At 37.6% G+C, this 16,825-nt stretch overlaps 1 protein-coding gene across 1 annotated transcript; it reads left to right on the top strand.

Moving 5' to 3' along the window:
• The first annotated feature begins 303 nt into the window (after positions 1 to 303).
• Positions 304 to 16,547, top strand: CHORDC1 (cysteine and histidine rich domain containing 1). Its single transcript, XM_014877536.2, has 11 exons — positions 304 to 523; positions 3,839 to 3,888; positions 5,888 to 5,944; positions 6,420 to 6,580; positions 7,139 to 7,239; positions 8,170 to 8,228; positions 9,239 to 9,309; positions 9,585 to 9,690; positions 10,751 to 10,870; positions 11,505 to 11,567; positions 12,074 to 16,547. Exons 1-11 carry the CDS (start codon positions 460 to 462, stop codon positions 12,215 to 12,217), a joined length of 996 nt encoding a protein of 331 aa, XP_014733022.1. The 5' UTR covers positions 304 to 459; the 3' UTR covers positions 12,218 to 16,547.
• Positions 16,548 to 16,825: the final 278 nt, after the last annotated feature.

Raw genomic sequence — 16,825 nt, 5'->3', positions numbered from 1 at the left:
TTTCCACAGTACGTTTCTGACGCTGGTATCTGTGCTTCAGTGCAGACAAGACAGCCATGTAAGACATACGCACAAGCACTGATTTCAAAACAAACTCATGCGCAAGGAAAAAAAAATAAAAGAGGAAAGGAAGAAAAAGAAAAAAAAAAAAAAAAGGAAAAAAAAACCCGCCAGAAGTTCTGCCGAGGCCGACCATTCCCCCACAGCGGCAGCACCACTACCGGGCCCAGGCACCCGGCGGCTCCACCGCCTCACCCCGCGCCTGCGCGGCCGCCCGCCCGCTCTCGCCGTGCCCCGAAGCTTCGTGAAGATTCCGGAAGGCTCCGGCCGGCTCTTTCCGCCGCGGGAGCTGCCCCGCCCCCGGTGCTGCGGCCCGGCTTCCTGCCTCCCTGCCTTCCTTCCCTCTTCCTTCCGCCGGGCTCGGCAGTCCCGGGTGGCGGGGCAGGAGGTGCCGCAGCCATGTCTCTGCTGTGTTACAACCGGGGCTGCGGGCAGCGCTTCGACCCCGAGAACAACACGGAGGGTGAGAGCGGCGGAGGGGCCGGGGCGGGGGGCGGCCTGCGGGGCGGTGTGAGCCCGTCCCGCCCGGGGCTGGGGGCTGCCGGGCTGTCACCCCGGGACTCGCGTGTGGGGCCGGCGCTGGCCCGGCACCGCACAGCGCTGTCATGGGTGCCGGAGGTTCGCAGGGCCGACACTGGCTTCTCTGCTCAGGGCCTCTGTGGGTGTTGCATTCATGGCAGTTACCAGCGGCTTTTTTGCTTTTTAGCTTGGTTGTTTGCTTTGGTTTTGTTATTTTTTTTTTAGTTCAAGTGTGTGCACTTACACCACGTAATTAAATGTGTCTGAAGGGCACGCGTATGTCTGCTTTTCCAAGCGCCTTGAGCGCTTGCAGTGCTTCTCCTGTGTGTGCTGGGTGAAACGTATTAAAAGCTCTGTCGTTTGGGGTTTGATAATTCCACAGAGGCTGCTCAAGGGTGATCTGAGTTTCCAGAAAGCTCGCCCTCACCTGGTTCGTAAAGTAACTCTGTTGGTTGGATTTCTAGAATGCCCTCTTTGCGTTAATTTAATTTTTAGTAACCCCCAGGGTTAGAAATATTAACATGTTCTAGCCTGTGCATTTTCCGTGGTTTAGAACCGGGGCAATAAAGAGTGCTTATTTTTCTAAGCTACATGTTTTTGCATAGAGGGGCAACATATTGAGTAGGACTTAATAATGCGAGTAACAGCAGAAGTGGGCATAGTTGTGGAATGCTTACATAGTGATCTCTTCCACCCCTATCCCCTACACCTCCTTGCGCCAAATGGCAAAGCAGAGAAGGGTATTTATTGCTTAAAAAAAAAAGAAAAAAGAAATTCTGTTAGGATTTTGTGACCTGTACTCATTATAAAAGTAAAACTTCTTTATGATTTGTGATCAAGCTGTAGTGAACTAGGTCGGGTTGGCATGGCCATATGCAGACTGTCTGGTGCTTGGAACAATTTCATGACATGAAATTGGTTTCAGTAAGTGGCTGGTACATGTAGTGGAATCACTGTGTCCTAGACTAAGCAGTTCTGAAGGTAAGTGTAATTATTCACAGATACCTACAGAGAACCAGGTTTTGCATTTGGGTGACCTCTACAAATTTCTACTTTGACCCTTAATGAAACGACTAATAAAGTGCTTTAAGGATGTAGCAGTAAGGAGATAGAAGTGTGTGCACGATAGGATCAGTTTGGCTATGAAATTGACACCAAAAAAGCTCCAGAACAAACAAAAACCTGAAAAATTGTGGTACTCGTGTCTCCAAAATTATCGGAGGGTTAGAGAAAATGGCTTTGAAATACTTTGGTCTTCCTGGTAAAGGAGCGGTATTACAGCAGTGGAGACGTAATTTGTTTTGTTGGGGTTTTTTTCAGTGAAAATGTAGAACAGCAACCAAAGGCTGCAGCAATCTGATCTCATACAAATCAGAACTAGAATATGATTTTATCTGCTTGTATCCTAATTTCCCGGTTTTCCCTACCTAGTGTGAGAAGGGCTCCATCGTGTCAGACAAGAGCTGTTGGACTCTATGAGTGCAGACGAGCTGGTGTTTTACTGTCCTTTTGCAGGGACAATGATCAGACCGCTCAGGGGACACATCCCGCTGGCTCTGCTGTGGCACTGCAGAGCTCCTTGTCCTGGCATTTTCTTTCCTAGAGCACGCAGGGCCGTCAGGAGGCAGCAGCCAAGTGGGCTGTCATTTGCTCCAGGATGGACCTGCTGCAGAGCAGGCTCCAGGGAGCGAGGAAAAAAGATTGCCCTTGGCCAGATGGATGAGCAGGCGCTTGTCTGTGTCTGCCGTGAGCTGGAGTGCAGCCACGCCAGGGTTAGCTGATTGTGAGGTGGTTCTGGTCTCTAGAACGGTTGCTGTTATTAACAGCATCTCTAGTGAAAAGTGCTTGTGAAGAATTACAAATACTCATTTAAGTCCTCTGACTCAGAAATAATCTTTGCTACAAAACAGGGTTTATTTTTACTCTCATGATGCTTCTAATGACATACTTTTAGAAAAGAATAGTCTGCTTTTATTTTTATTTGATTTAACAATGAAGGCCCCTATGAAAAGTAACCATTTTTTTCGTTTTTAATTTTCCTGTGAGTTTTACCAGCATTAGCTTGTCATCCTGAAACTGAAGGAATTGATAGAGGTTTATAGATATATTTGTAAGTCTTGCTGAAGGACTCATGTCCCAAAATACGTGCATTTTGAGTTAAAGTGGGAACTGATGTCCCTCAGATTGTATTAGTACTTTAGACTTAGGCACTGAATATAAAATAAAAGAAAATTATACAGTACAAGATTTCTTTGAAAATCTATGTATTTATAAAAAAGCTGAGAACAACCAAGTTTGGGTTGGGTTTTTGCCTATTAAGTATCTGTAGGCAGATTGCTAATAAAGTTATTTATCACTTTTTTGTTTTCCTTCCTATTATGTGAATTGTTACTGTTTGTGTCACTTTTAATTTTAAATGTTCCTAATTTTACTTCAAAGGCTAGAATATAGTGTTTAGAGTCAAGTCAGTAAAATACTATTCATGTAGTAAATGTCAGTGAGTAGTTTTATAATCAGAGCAGTTTTATCATGTGAAAGGAATACAAGTAAAAGAGAACAGCTGTGTAATGCTGATAAACATCTGTGAATGCAAACACTTTCATTAATGGAGGTCGCGTTGCAGTGTTGTGTTTGTACAGAATCTGTTAGTAATAAATAGTATTGACATGTCAAAATTATGCATGTGGAAGACTAACCTTTGGGTTAAAGTCCTTAGGTGGCTTAGGATACTTCAAACATTGAAAAAATAACAAGGTAATGGCGGTTAAAATCATGAAGTCGTGACTTGCATTAGGAGACTTTTTTAACAGAATACTTCTTGATAGAAAGCTCTGATCAGGTTCGGATAGATGTATTTGAAGCCGTAAACAAGTATTTTCTGTGTGTCAGGTAGCTATAAGGTCACCTTCTTACTTCTGCAAAATTGCCAGTAAGGCCTGATTACTGATGAAGGCTGGGGATGGTCCATAGAAAGTTTACTTTCTCCACGTGGAAGGAGTAGTTTGTCTTAGATACCTGCTTTCTAGTTTGTGTTGTATAATACTTAAGAAGAAAGAAGACATGATTGTTTATGTTTATTATATGCACTCAGCTGTTTTTTGGGGAATTTGGATTTTTCTGAGTAATGATGTGCACCTGGGGAAGTGGGGCAGCTCATGGCATACATGAATTGTAAATGTGACATTTTTGCTAGGTTTGTAAACATATGAATAAAGATTCTTGGTATGCCTTAATATTAATAATAATCATTATCTTCTAGGTTCATGCACATACCATCCAGGTGTGCCCGTTTTTCATGATGCTCTCAAAGTAAGTATGCAACTATTCTTTTAAGTATTATCTTTTTGTTTTTTCATCTTTTTATTTCTAGATTTTTCAGTGTTGAAAAACTGATGTTCAGCCTATCATGAGCAACCCCATGAAATTAGAAAAGCAGAGTTACTCATTTCCTGAAAAAGAAATTAAAAACTCCACTCATATGGTCTAAATTCCATGCAGGTCTAGATGACTTGTTTCCTGTTGATTGACTGACTTTAGGTCTCTCAGCAGTTTAATTAGGTCCTCTAAATAGGACTATGGTGCCATTGAGAGGTTTCATACTCTTTCAGTTAATTAACCTGCTTGGAATTCAGAGCAGCTGCTTGTGGTCTAAGGTGGCCAGGGCACTAATAGGTATGTGACATTTGTCTGCTGTAAAAAACAGTCACGTTCATTTAATCAGCCAAATGAAGATGTTGGTTAAATTGGAATTGGTCACCCATGCCTCTTATGCAGCTGTCCAGGATTCTTGGGCTCCATCTTCACTGATGAATTAAATATACCTGTGACAAGTCTGCAGTGCTTCAGCCAGCTGCACAGTGCATCCTTGGTTCTGTGCTAAACTGTTTTCTCTCTTCAGGATCTACTGGATGCATACAATGTGCTTACAGGGAATCATTTGAGACACAACTGCTGAAACAGTACTGGAAATCATTCTAATAATTTAATTGTGCATAGTCAGAAATCTGGTGTCCAGAAATGGAGCCTGGCACTTAATTAGTATCGATGTAGCCTAAGTGACTTTTCTTGGGACACTAAACTGCTGTTTAGCTGAGCTTTGAGGGGTGTGTTGTATTTTTTTTCTTGGTACTTAGGAACTACTTCTACTGGAAGCGCATCCCAACCAATGTAGTGTCTTTTGTCCTTGTGAAAGCTTCTGCATTTGTTCTGGGCAGTGTGTTTGCTGTGAGCTGTTGTTTATATTGCAGTATATTCACCATCGTATACCACTGACGAATTGGGACAAATACTTTTTGATCAAATACTGTACTGTTGCTTAGACTATGGTAATTTTTTTTGTACAACACTATAGTTGTACTCACAGCACAGTACAAAACACTTCTATGTAATTATAAAGAAAGAAATTATACAGCTAGCTCAAAAACTTACGTTTACTCTCTCTTTCTCTTTAATATTCACTGTTTATAGACAAGTACCACTTTCCCTCTTCTCCTTATCATTCCTTTTGACCTAACTAAAAAAACTATCCTAATTGCAAATAAACAGTTTTCTTTCTGCTATAAGTTCTAGATAATCTAGGTGGGCAGGATGAACCTTTTGCCTCCTCAGTTGTGGAAATGGTTAATATTTTGAGGGTATTTCAGAACCACCTACCTAAAATCCATTGTATTGCGCCACTTAAGCTTTGAAAGCGGTGGCACATTAGTCAAACTGTTGCCTCTAATAAGGTTCTTTGAGTTCTAAGATATATTATTCACAGTGGCAAGGCAATTTGCTCTAAAATTGAATTTCTGGTTTATATAATAAAAAGTGCTCTTGATTGATGTAGTTGGATAGCTGTGCAATGCACATATCCAGCTCTGTTGGTGGGAAATAAGCAATTGAAACATTTGGGTGGTGCTCAAGAAAAAAAAAAAAAATCCCTATCGTTTTTGGAAGAGGGCCTGTGCTTTGGGCCACAGGTGAGCCTGGTCTCAGGTGTAGTATTTGTTTGTTTTGCTTACATGTTACTTTATGAGATGAAGTAACATTTCTGTTTTCTGTTGTACAGAATTGGCACCTAACTTGTCATGGAAATATTGCCTCACATTTACTGAACTTTCTGATTAAGGCAGCGTAAGCAAACGAGAAGATTTCTCTGGCTTTTAAAGATGCAGATGATAATATTGTCCACAGAAGGGAAGAAAACAATTGCTAATCTTGATCTGTCATATCTTTTAAAGGAATATAATAAATATTTTGCTTTTTTTAAGCTGTTGTCAAGTCTGGTAGTCATGCCTGTGTTGTTTCTATTCCAAAATATTTATAGGGCTGGTCGTGTTGTAAGAGGAGAACAACAGACTTTTCTGACTTCTTAAGCATTGTGGTATGTACTCACGATTATTTACAATTTTTATACTTCTCAAGTGACAGTGATTAATATTAAATGCTGCATGTGCTTACATGTTTCCAATTAGCCTACTTATGTTAAAACTGTCTTAATTTTTACATGCTCTATTTTTCTTCATATAATGCTGCAGTCAAGGCTCATTTTCAAGCTTTAATTGTTAAAATTATCAAAATATGTTTTGATAGAGCTGCTTGCTAATAAAGAAGAATGGTTAATATTTATTGCTGCTTTGCTTGACTACAGAAAGTATGCATGTTTCTTTAACTTATATCCAAAATGAGAGTATTTTCCACTTTAGTGGTAGGGTTTCCTTTGCAGCCAGTGTTTAGAATGGGCTAAAGGAGGAGATGGAGCTGAAGAAATGAGTCAAGAAAATTTGTTGCAGTTTTTGTTAATTGTTAATGCACATGAACTATTTATATATATCAATAAAATACGCTTTCCACAATAGGGCTGTACAAAGGGTCTCCATAACAGCGAGAAACCTCCTGAGCCTGTTAAACCAGAAGTCAAAACTACCTCTGAACGAAAGGAGCTAGCTGAACTGAAACCTAAATTTCAAGAACACATAATTCAGGCACCAAAACCATTGGAAACAATTAAGAGGCCAAGGTACAGTATATGAAACTTTCCCATATTTGTAGTTAGTTGGCCAATATAAATCTTGCTTGGTTATTTAGTTTTATACATTTCATATAGTGTAGAAATTCTGAAATTAACCTTAGAGGGCCTTGGTTTTGGTAGCAGTGATGATGTTATCTTAAGCTTCAAAATATAAGAAAAGAATTCTGGTTATGATACTTGATCTTTCAGCACTTAGATCCACAAGAAGCAAAAATTGGACTCTATAACCTCATAGCTTAAAATGCCACTAGAAGCTGTGTTAGGTGTTTTAAACAGTAATAAAAGTAATTTTGTATTTAGATGCCTTAGTATCTCTGCTATATTTTTTTGTAGTGTTTAGGATTTTCAGTTGAAAGCCAAGACTGCCTTCTAAGTTTCTGGTCTGTTTTTTCATAAACACTAAGGATTGGCATTTACAAATATAGTTTGTTTGTTGAAGGCAGGTTTGAAAGGAAGAGCCTTGTAGGAAGATTAAAAGTTACTACTTTGTCTTCTATTAATTCTTTTTCATAAAGTAGGTTGACACTAATACATGGACTTTTTTAGCCCAGATGAGCCAATGACAAATTTGCAGCTGAAAGTGTCAGCTTCCTTGAAACAAGCTCTCGATAAACTGAAACTGTCATCAGAAAATGAAGGGAGAAAAGGTAAGGAGGCAGAGAGATTAAGTAGGTTTGTGATGCTAAGTGTCACACAAATAAATGAAATGCTAATCTTGTGATTTCTGAAGTGATAGTTTCCTGTAGTTGTTCTTTTTCTTAATAATCTGGGAAATACCTTGCAGTCCAGGGAATGATGGTTGAACTTCGAATGTGGATAACATGGATGCTTCGTTGTCAGGAGCAGTACATTGTCCTTAGCATTATTTGAACTGTGTCTTTTCTGAGATTTCCTGGTTATAATGGATATAATTGGAACATCCATTTCTGGATATATGACTGACAAGACTTACCAAGAAATGAAATTTACTCCCTATTACTGCAGGGACAGTATCATATAAAGCCTTCATAAATTGGTGAAATTCCTCCAAAGACTAGTTGGTTCCCCCTTGTCTGTTTTTCTATTTCTTCTTCCCACATTTTATTTGGAATTTGGTTCCAGAGCTACACTGCCCCTTAAGAAACTTTATAACTTCAACCTACGCTTATGGCTATTTTATGCTCTTTTGTTCTTGTGCCAAACTAATTTAGCTCTTCTTTCTCCATGGTATCCAAATTATTTCCTTGTGTGTATTTATAGACAGCAGTTGAAGCCTTTTACATTCTTAGTTTTAAAACTGAACAAGATGAATGATTGTTCACTTCCCCAGTGATTGTAATGATCCTCTTCATCTTTTTTTATTTACCCCACTTAAAATGTGCAAAGATATAGAGCCTAGAATTTGATGTATAGGTAATACAGCTTTTTGAATGTTTCTTTGTAGCTCTCTGGCAGATCTCAGTGTCAGGCAGAAAATAGAAGCTTGAAGAGGGAGGTTTCTCTAATCTCCTCCTTGGCTTATTTTAGTTCTTAATAAAAGCAAAGTGTTCAGTAGATTATACAATTCATTTGCTACTTTCATAATACTCTATTTTCAGACGAAGACAGTGATGAAATCAAGATTGGGACGGCATGTAAAAATGCAGGCTGTTCAAAAGTAAGTGGTTCAGTTGTACTCTAAATCCAGCTGGTCAGCTATTAAGTGAGCAGTTTTGGTTTTTTATGTGCTGCAAGTTTATTTGGAAAAGACACAAGGTCCATTGGGTTTTACAAATGCACATTTGATAATACACTTTAGTATGGATAAATGTGAGTTGTGTGCAGAAAGTCTAAGTCTGTTTTTTTTTTTTTAAAACCTGTCAGGAACATCTGATTAGCAAGCTTGTCAAATACATGGTACTAATATATTTTAACTTAACATATTAAATATAATATATTGGTGAGAGATGGCTTATTGATAACACTTGAGTTGCTCTTGTTAATCTGTGTGTAGATAGAAGCATCTACAGATCCTAACAGTTAATGCAAGAAAATTTATAAAGTCAGTGTTTTAACACTTCTAGCACCAAAATTAGTCATTATATTACATAGTAATTTAAAGTGAAAGGTACAATGACACATTTGTGTTGTGCAAAATGGGACAGTAAGATTTAAATAGCTATTTTACCTGACAGATTTTGCATTATCTACTGAAGCTCTGGTGGGAGGAGAACTTTGGCAGTCTTTATCTTGGGAAGAACTGACCTGATATTCAGTGGCTAAGTTGTATATTGCTTATTTTACTTTCTTTTGAGAATTCACATGTTTTATGAATTATGAATTTAATTTATTTTCAAGTTAAGTCCGTGTTTTCTCTGAATCCTCAGAGTATTTTAAAGACAGAAATCTATGAGGATGTGCAGTGACCTTTATGAGCATAGATGGTGTCACCATCGATGTGTGCCATTGAACTAAGTCAAAGTACAGCTTCTTAGCAGTGCCAGAGAACCTTCTGTGAAGGAAGGTTGAATGGTTACTTTGAAAAGCTGGGACAAGCCATTAGATCTAGATTATTTACCCACAAGCTTTGTAATACTTTGGTCATTATTTCTGGTTTTTGTTGTTTTATTTTTTTCCTTGCTCCAAATCCTGTAACAATAATACACTTTAAATGCTTTGTCCCACCAGACATACGAAGGACCACACAGCACAGAAGAAGTATGTATATACCATTCTGGTGTACCTATATTCCATGAAGGGTTAGTATTCAGCTAAATTCCATTTTTGTACCTGTGTTCTGTGAAGGGTTAGTATTCAGTTAACTTCAGGGTTTTTTAACTAGCCTGTTGCGCTTTCATGCTTTCTTTATTGATGTTGCTTTGATTTATTCTGTATTCCCTATTCAGTCAAAAATGGCAGTGCTTAAAGGGGGTATACTAAAGTAACAGTAATACTGCATAAAGGAAAGATCTTAAATGTTGACAGTTAATAGTGTCCTAAATATTATTTGTTAATTACTTTGCAAATTTTCAAGGATGAAGTATTGGAGCTGTTGTAAAAGAAAAACTTCTGACTTCAATACGTTTTTAGCTCAAGAAGGCTGCACAAGAGGAACACACGTATGGACTAAAAAGGATGCAGTAAGTAGCATTAAGATTGCATTCTGTAACTGGCCATTCTGAATTTTGAATACTGAAATGTAGCTTGTAGCTTGATTGAGTTATTACTGTAGCTGAGCTATTGCAATCACTACCTCTGACATAATGTATAGGATACTGTGCACAGCAATAAAACTGAGAAATGGAGTGTGAAGTAGTCTGTGGTACAGGTATACTTGATTTTTTAAAGACAATTATAGAATGTAGTAATGTACTAGAACACTTGAAAAACATTATTTGGTCACACCATGGATACAGGTGAACACAAAGTTCTTGTTACAAATATGTCGTCTGTTGCTGAGGCAAAATGGGTTTGACTCTGGAAACATCAGGAATGTTTAACAGAAGAAAGTAAAGGTACATTATAAAAAGTGTAGTTTTGTTACCTCCTTCTAGAGCAATTACTTCACAAATCCTTTACTTCCTTTAAATCCTATAATTGCTGCTTGCTTTGAAGATTTATGTTTTGTTCAATAATTATTTGCAAGTGCAGAAAGTAGGGATTAAAAAAAGCTGAAGTCATGAGCCTAAAGCAGGAGAGTGTAGAAAAAGAGTAAATAATTTACCCACATTTAAAGAAACCATGTGTATATTAATTGTGTATTGAGATAATGGGCTTCTGTCCAATAAGGGAGTCTTTTACTTTAGCTTTTTGTTTTTATTTTGAGAGTTTTTTCACAGTTGACTTTTTCTGCATCAGAGAACAGAGGGAAATAAGTATCTTTTTTTCAGGAATATGAGGCATTCTTTCTCTTCCTTCAGTTCCTTTCTATAACCTGCTGGCTGGTTGTAGTCTTGGAAAAGAAGTTGATTCTTGAAGTAACAGTTTTTTTGTTGTAGTTTGAAAAGGAGATACTGAAATACTTAGTAAAAAGAGTTGCAAGTGGAGTCTTGCAATCTCCTGTGAAGATGAAATATAGTTCTTTATTAGCTGTGCTAATTGGCTATTAAAACAGTCCTGGGCGTTTATGCTGTTAGTCTTGTAAAAAATATTCTAATGTAATTCTAAGTCTTTCTTTCCTGTACCTTTTTCCTTATATAGGGTACAAAAGTAGTTCCATGCAGGCATGATTGGCACCAGACTGGAGGAGAAGTGACAATTTCTGTATATGCTAAAAACTCTGTCCCTGATCTGAGCTACGTAGAAGCTAATAGCACAATGGTGAGCCTCTCCCTTAAGATCAGCAACTTGAACTTAGGAAAATCTGCTCAGCTTTATTTACAAGGCAGAGATAGCATAAGACTCTTTTTTGAGTAACTGCTTTTTCTTGGCATTTGTGTTTGTTCAAGTATGTATAACTTTTTTTCTCCCTTCTGTTTGGACATCTGCACTTTCATGTGTGGGTTTTTTTAAAAGCTGCAATACAGCATGCAAAAAAAAAAAAATCTTTAATTTTACTTCCATAATTAAAACCCAAGCGTGATGGGTTTGCATCAGTGTATGTATAAATAATTATGGATTCATCATTTAGTTGTATTTGACTTGATGTAATTTGATACCATTCTTCATTGTATGCTGTTTTGCACCTACTAATATTATAAATAAGTGTTAAAATGCTTCTCTGATTTCTTTATCTAAAATTATAAGCTACCAGTGGTCACTGTTTGACTGCAACTGTATCAGAATCTATTAATCTATTAAAATAAATCTTCTATTTCTGAGGTACAATTTTATCACTTTGGTCATTGTAGGATCCAAGTCCTAACATGGCATATTCCATTTAAACATGTTGGAGGTGTCCAATGTTTTATTAACATGATAAAATTTTCTTATTTTCGTTTTTTTTCTTGTTAAGGTAAATATCCATATTGTATTTGAAGGAGAAAAGGAGTTTCATCGCAGTGTGAAGTTATGGGGAGTAAGTGTAAAAATATTTTTTCTATTAAAAAGAAACAAAAAACCCCAGAAGGAAAACAAAACATAAGCCTTTAGCTTCTTCTCTTTCAAAATGTTTTGGTTTTCTTCATTACTGTTTCTTGAATTAATTTCCATTGCATAGCATTGAGTAACTCCATTTAAATCTGAATATAATGACCCAGGAGATCAAATGTGACATCATAAGGGGCACTGCCTTGTACAGAAGGTGTCCTTCCACCTTCCTTTCTGATCCCAACACTATGGTAGTGGTGTTGCAGAAAACCCTTGTTTGCATATGTTAGCCAACGTATGTTAGATACACATAGGCATATGTTTATGCCATAAATATCCCATAGCTTGGGAAACAGCTGACTTTTTCAAGATACCAGAGGGATCTTCATCTACCTAAACATCTACTGAAATCTAGTGATGAGGTGCTCCCTAACTTAATTCCCCAGTGTCTGTCAGTCTGTTAAATTGACGTGTGAAATCCCTTTTCTGTTCCAGGTGATCGATGTAAAGAGGAGTTACGTGAACATGACTGCTACAAAGATTGAGCTCACTATGAGAAAAGCAGAGCCCCTGCTATGGGCAAGTCTGGAGTTACCAATATCCAACACAGAACCAAAACAGGAGAGTTCAGATAAATAACGATTCCAAGATACAACTTATTTCCCATGATGAAGTGGTGACTTGCTACTGTAATCAAATATTTAACTTTTATATAGATGCCTTTTTTTTTTTAATGCTAGTTCATCTGTTCCCTTCTAGAAAAAATTTGACGCACAGTAAATGGGGGTATAAACTTGAAAGGGTTACAGTTATTTTTGCTCTTGCTCCCATGAGTATGTTTATGCTAGATGCAATGTCTCCATGGGAATTTAGAGTAAAACAGCTATTGCCCTTTGCTTGCAACCTTCCCTGCCATGCAATGACTATCCCGGTAGATGTGCTCTCTGTTCACAGTGGGTGTCTTTGTTTTTCAGCTGTTCTGTTTAGACTGGATGCATTTGGTAAGCTGTGTTAAATTCAACACTGTTACGAAGCATACAGTAATGCAGATTGAAAAATCTGAGTTTGAACTGATTAGCATGCAATTCCACATCTAGAGTAAAAGGTTACATAAACAGAAATACAAAGTTGTGCACTTGTAGACTTTTGTATTCTGAAACGAAGGTTTGTTTCAATACCTGTTGGCTATAGAGGGATGAAATGAACGGTATTCCAAGGATTTCAGTACTTGCTGACTCCTACTGTCTTTCATGTATCAAAGCAGATCAGGTTAAAATTTTTAAAAAGGTGGCAAGAAGGGAATTTTTTTTTTTACTCCTTTACATTTGCTATTTGAATAGGTAAATATAAAAGCAAATGGACAGTGAAATGGCTGTCTAACTTAGCATTTCAGCTGTGAAGAGTGTGCAAACAGCAAACTATTGTAAAATTACCAAAGTGCTGTATATATTTGACAGCCTTTAGAATGTATAGTCTGTCCTATTCTACAACACTGAAAATCTCATGACTCTTCTCAAAGTAGGTGGGTATGTGTAGTAGAAGCCAGGACACACTGCAGGTGTCTTGGAAAACAATTTTCACATAGATGTGCGTATCTCTTGACTCTGAGGATGGTCATCTAAGAACTGCAGTTATATATAGGACAAATCTTAGGAGAAACAACATGCTTTAAAATGTCTGTCTCAAATTGTAATTGTACCTTTGAATCAAAACACTTTAAAAGAATACTGTATCTTTTTAAGAGACTGTAATTAGAAATCAAGACCTTAGGTTTTTTTCACTTCATCAGTAAAGGTGATACTGAAAACAGGATAGTTGGGAAAATGAGATTTCTTTTTACCCAAGCAGCAACACACAGAGTAATGTTGCTTTCTACTTCTGCTTGGAATAGTTTCTTAATTTTGACTTGCAGCTGTTTTCATATAAAAGTAAAAAAAAATGCACACCATTATTTATTGTGCCTAATCCTGTATATGTAAAGAAGAGATCTTGTTTAAACGGAGTTAAAAGAGGTCCATTTTATAATGCATGGATGCTCATCTACCAGCCTTTGAAGACCTGGAGTAGTGTCAGGAGAAACATAGGCTGTAGTAAAGGCATTCTGAAGTGAAATACGGATTTCTAAGTATCTTGATGTTTTCCAATAGGTATAATTTGACTTGAGCTCAGATTTCTGTCTCTAACAGTACTTGAAGTCCTACTTCATGATGAAAGCAGTAGGAAATACATTACCAAAGAAACCATCACTGAACACCAAGAAAGTAACACTGGTGATATATATATACGTACACATATATAAAATTGTTTTGGTGCTTCTCTACCTTCATTTTAAGATCCTTTGTCCTTGATTACTTAGTTTGAGCATGGTTGCATACTCCCTTGGGCCCTTCTTAAAAATTTCAGCTCTAAGTTCTGCTGTATAGATTGTTATTTAAATTTGAAAATATCAGGTACTGCTAAGTGATAGAGTATAAGCTTATAAAATATGTGCCAGCCAAGTGGTCCTCTGAAAAATGAACAGATGTTCTTTGATGTGTTCTGAACCAACAAGTGGAATACTTATTAGTATGACTCTGAGAACATTAGTGGATGAAAAATTCTAGATAGCTGTAGCTACTAGCATGCCATCTGTGTTTGTGTGTGCAGAACTCTGAACTTGGACAGCAAAGTTAGTAGTGCTTAAACACCAGGATAAAGTTCTTGTTTAACAAGCAAGTTCAAATGTGTCTATCCATATGGATATATAAATATCCTAAATATGCTTTAAAAAATGTGGAAAATGTATTTTCACTTAATTTGCATCCTCATGTGCAGTAGGTTTACATCATGTAAAACCCATTTTAAAGAACTACATGGAAAACGGAATTCCTTGGGAAAGCAGAATTTCTGTTTTTAAATAAGTCATCTTCTGTCTTAGTGCACTAAACCCTAAATGGAGAGAAATGTGGATGAAGGGACCATCTGCTGTGAATACTCCAACCTTTGGAATCCTGTTACTGCTTGTTACACTCTTTCAAGCTACATTCTGCTGGTAGCTTAGTCACCTTGGCCAGAAGTGGGAGGAAGCTCCTGTAAACACAGTAGTCCCCAGTTTTGCTTTTGCTTTTTAGTCATTCCCTCTGCTCTTCTGTTGTTGATACTTTCAGCACAAAACTAAAGGTACTTGAGGTGTTCTATAATGACTCTCCCCATCAGTGGCAATACAACCACTTTTAAAACTTACCTGTTTAAAAAAGCAAGCAAACAAGCAACCCATAAAAACACTCCCAGCTTTGGTCAGGCAAGAAAGTATAGATTTTGCTATAACAGCACAGTTTCTCTGGCCTGGGATGCTTTTCAAAATAAAAAGACGAACCTTCAGATGACCTAGACTGCCATAAACTGTCTAACTGCAGCAGTTCTTAGCAGTTTTTTATAACCATATGTCTGCATCTATCCTGAAGCTGCAAGAGCTGTATCATTCACTGAATTCGTGTGTTTTGAGCAGTTGGTCAAAACAGGCTTCAACACGCCAAGGGTTGATCCTGGTGTTCCATGAAATGGCATCTTGACATGCATCGTGGTAGCAGACACTTCACTTGACTATTGGCTTGGCTGTAACTTTTATTAGTAAGTGTGGAGAGAAGGTGAGGCCAGCTGTAGTGTACTAAGCCAATCATGATTGATGCTTTCCCAAAAGCAAGATTTGTCAAGTAAGCAATGTGATTTTTGATCACAGGCTTTCACCTGTCTAATATGATACCAAATTGCAAACCAGTATGAACAGGAATACCTAGTGTTGAATTGATCCTTTTTTCATGCTTTCAGCTGTTGTGCTGTATTTATCAAATTAAGTTGATACAGTCTAACTGTATTTTTATAAATTAAGTATTTAAGAGCTGTAGTGTGTTTCAGTATGGGTTTATGTGTTACACATGTAGACAGGCATGTTACATGAGTCAGAACTGACTGTCCAGGTGCATATAAAACTTCACCTTCACAATCCCTTTATAATATGGAAAATTGCATGGGCATACAAGTTTATGACAGAAATCGTAATCTTTTCCCTCATGTATAAGTCCATTTTCTTATCTAACATAGCATATTTCGTACCTAACGTTACATCCCAGGTAACAAGTGATAGGATGAGAGGAAATGGCCTCAAGTTGTGCCAGGAGCAGATTAGACTGGATGTTAGGAAAAATTATTTTCGTGGAAAGGGTTGTCAGGCATTAGAACAAGCTGCCCAGGGAAGCAGCATAGTCACCTTGCCCAGAGGTGTTCAAAAAAACATGGGTATGGCACTTAAGGACGTGGCTTAATGGTGAACATGGTGGTGGTGCTATCTTGATGGTTGGTGATCTTAGAGGTTTTTTCAATCTTAATAATTCTATGATCTTGTATTTGTAACAACATTTCTTGGAGGAATTGGAATTTATATGAAATGTTAATACACTGCTAAGCACAGGGCTGATCAGCTACTCTGACTCTTTGGTCATACATGGCACTGATTACAACTTGATAAAAAAATCTTCCATTGGATGGTATTCTGGATTGTGTACATTATCAAGTCACCATTTCAGTAGTTTAGGAATTAGTTTTACTAGGAATTTTGCCTTGGGAAAAAATATATCTATTCTACATAATGATGCATTCTTGGCTTGCATTCTTTAAACATGGCATGAGTATTGATTAAATACTGTACCTGTTAATGATCGGTCTTTCCCAATTTGCTACTAAATTTTTTTACTTCTGTTCAGGAAGAAGATCCTTTTTAAAGTAAGGAGTTATGTGTCTGGAACACTGTTTTAGGGTGGTAATAATTTTGCCATTTTCAGAGTCTTGAATTACAGTTGAAGAGGAGATGACTTTTCGCATGGCTGTTTGATTCTGCACATTCATAAAACTTACAGAAATTAATCTCATGTCTTCAAGCTCTAGGTTTTTTTCTAAATGTATTCAATAAAATTGTTATTACATGCTGGTTGCATTTGGGGTTGGTTTTTGACTCCTTTTGTTATGGATGAGAACTTCCCTGTTACATGGCTGTTGAAGTAAAATGTAAGTGGACATTTTCCACATGTGAGTCTATATAGGAGGGAAACTGCATCGCCAAAGGGTTTTTCCCCACATGTAGTTCCTTTCTTACTTTGTTGCTTTCTAATGCTACAGCCCAGTCAGGATCTGTGTGTTTTGCAGAAATCTGAGTGTGGTTACTGAGATGGGGGCCTGTCTTATTCACAGAAATAGTTCAGTCCCAAGAATTTT

Source organism: Sturnus vulgaris, chromosome 2, assembly GCF_052056855.1.
Source record: "Sturnus vulgaris isolate bStuVul1 chromosome 2, bStuVul1.hap1, whole genome shotgun sequence".
NCBI classification, from domain to species: domain Eukaryota; kingdom Metazoa; phylum Chordata; class Aves; order Passeriformes; family Sturnidae; genus Sturnus; species Sturnus vulgaris.
Note: the sequence above shows the minus strand (reverse complement) of the source record. Positions and strands in the feature narration are given on the sequence as shown.

Excerpts from the sequence above, each read along its gene's own strand:
- CHORDC1 (XM_014877536.2), top strand. The coding sequence starts at position 460 with ATGTCTCTGCTGTGTTACAACCGGGGCTGCGGGCAGCGCTTCGACCCC. Across the intron at positions 7,240-8,169 it reads AGAAAATGAAGGGAGAAAAG|ACGAAGACAGTGATGAAATC; the intron begins GTAAGGAGGCAG and ends CTCTATTTTCAG. Across the intron at positions 10,871-11,504 it reads TAGAAGCTAATAGCACAATG|GTAAATATCCATATTGTATT; the intron begins GTGAGCCTCTCC and ends TTTCTTGTTAAG.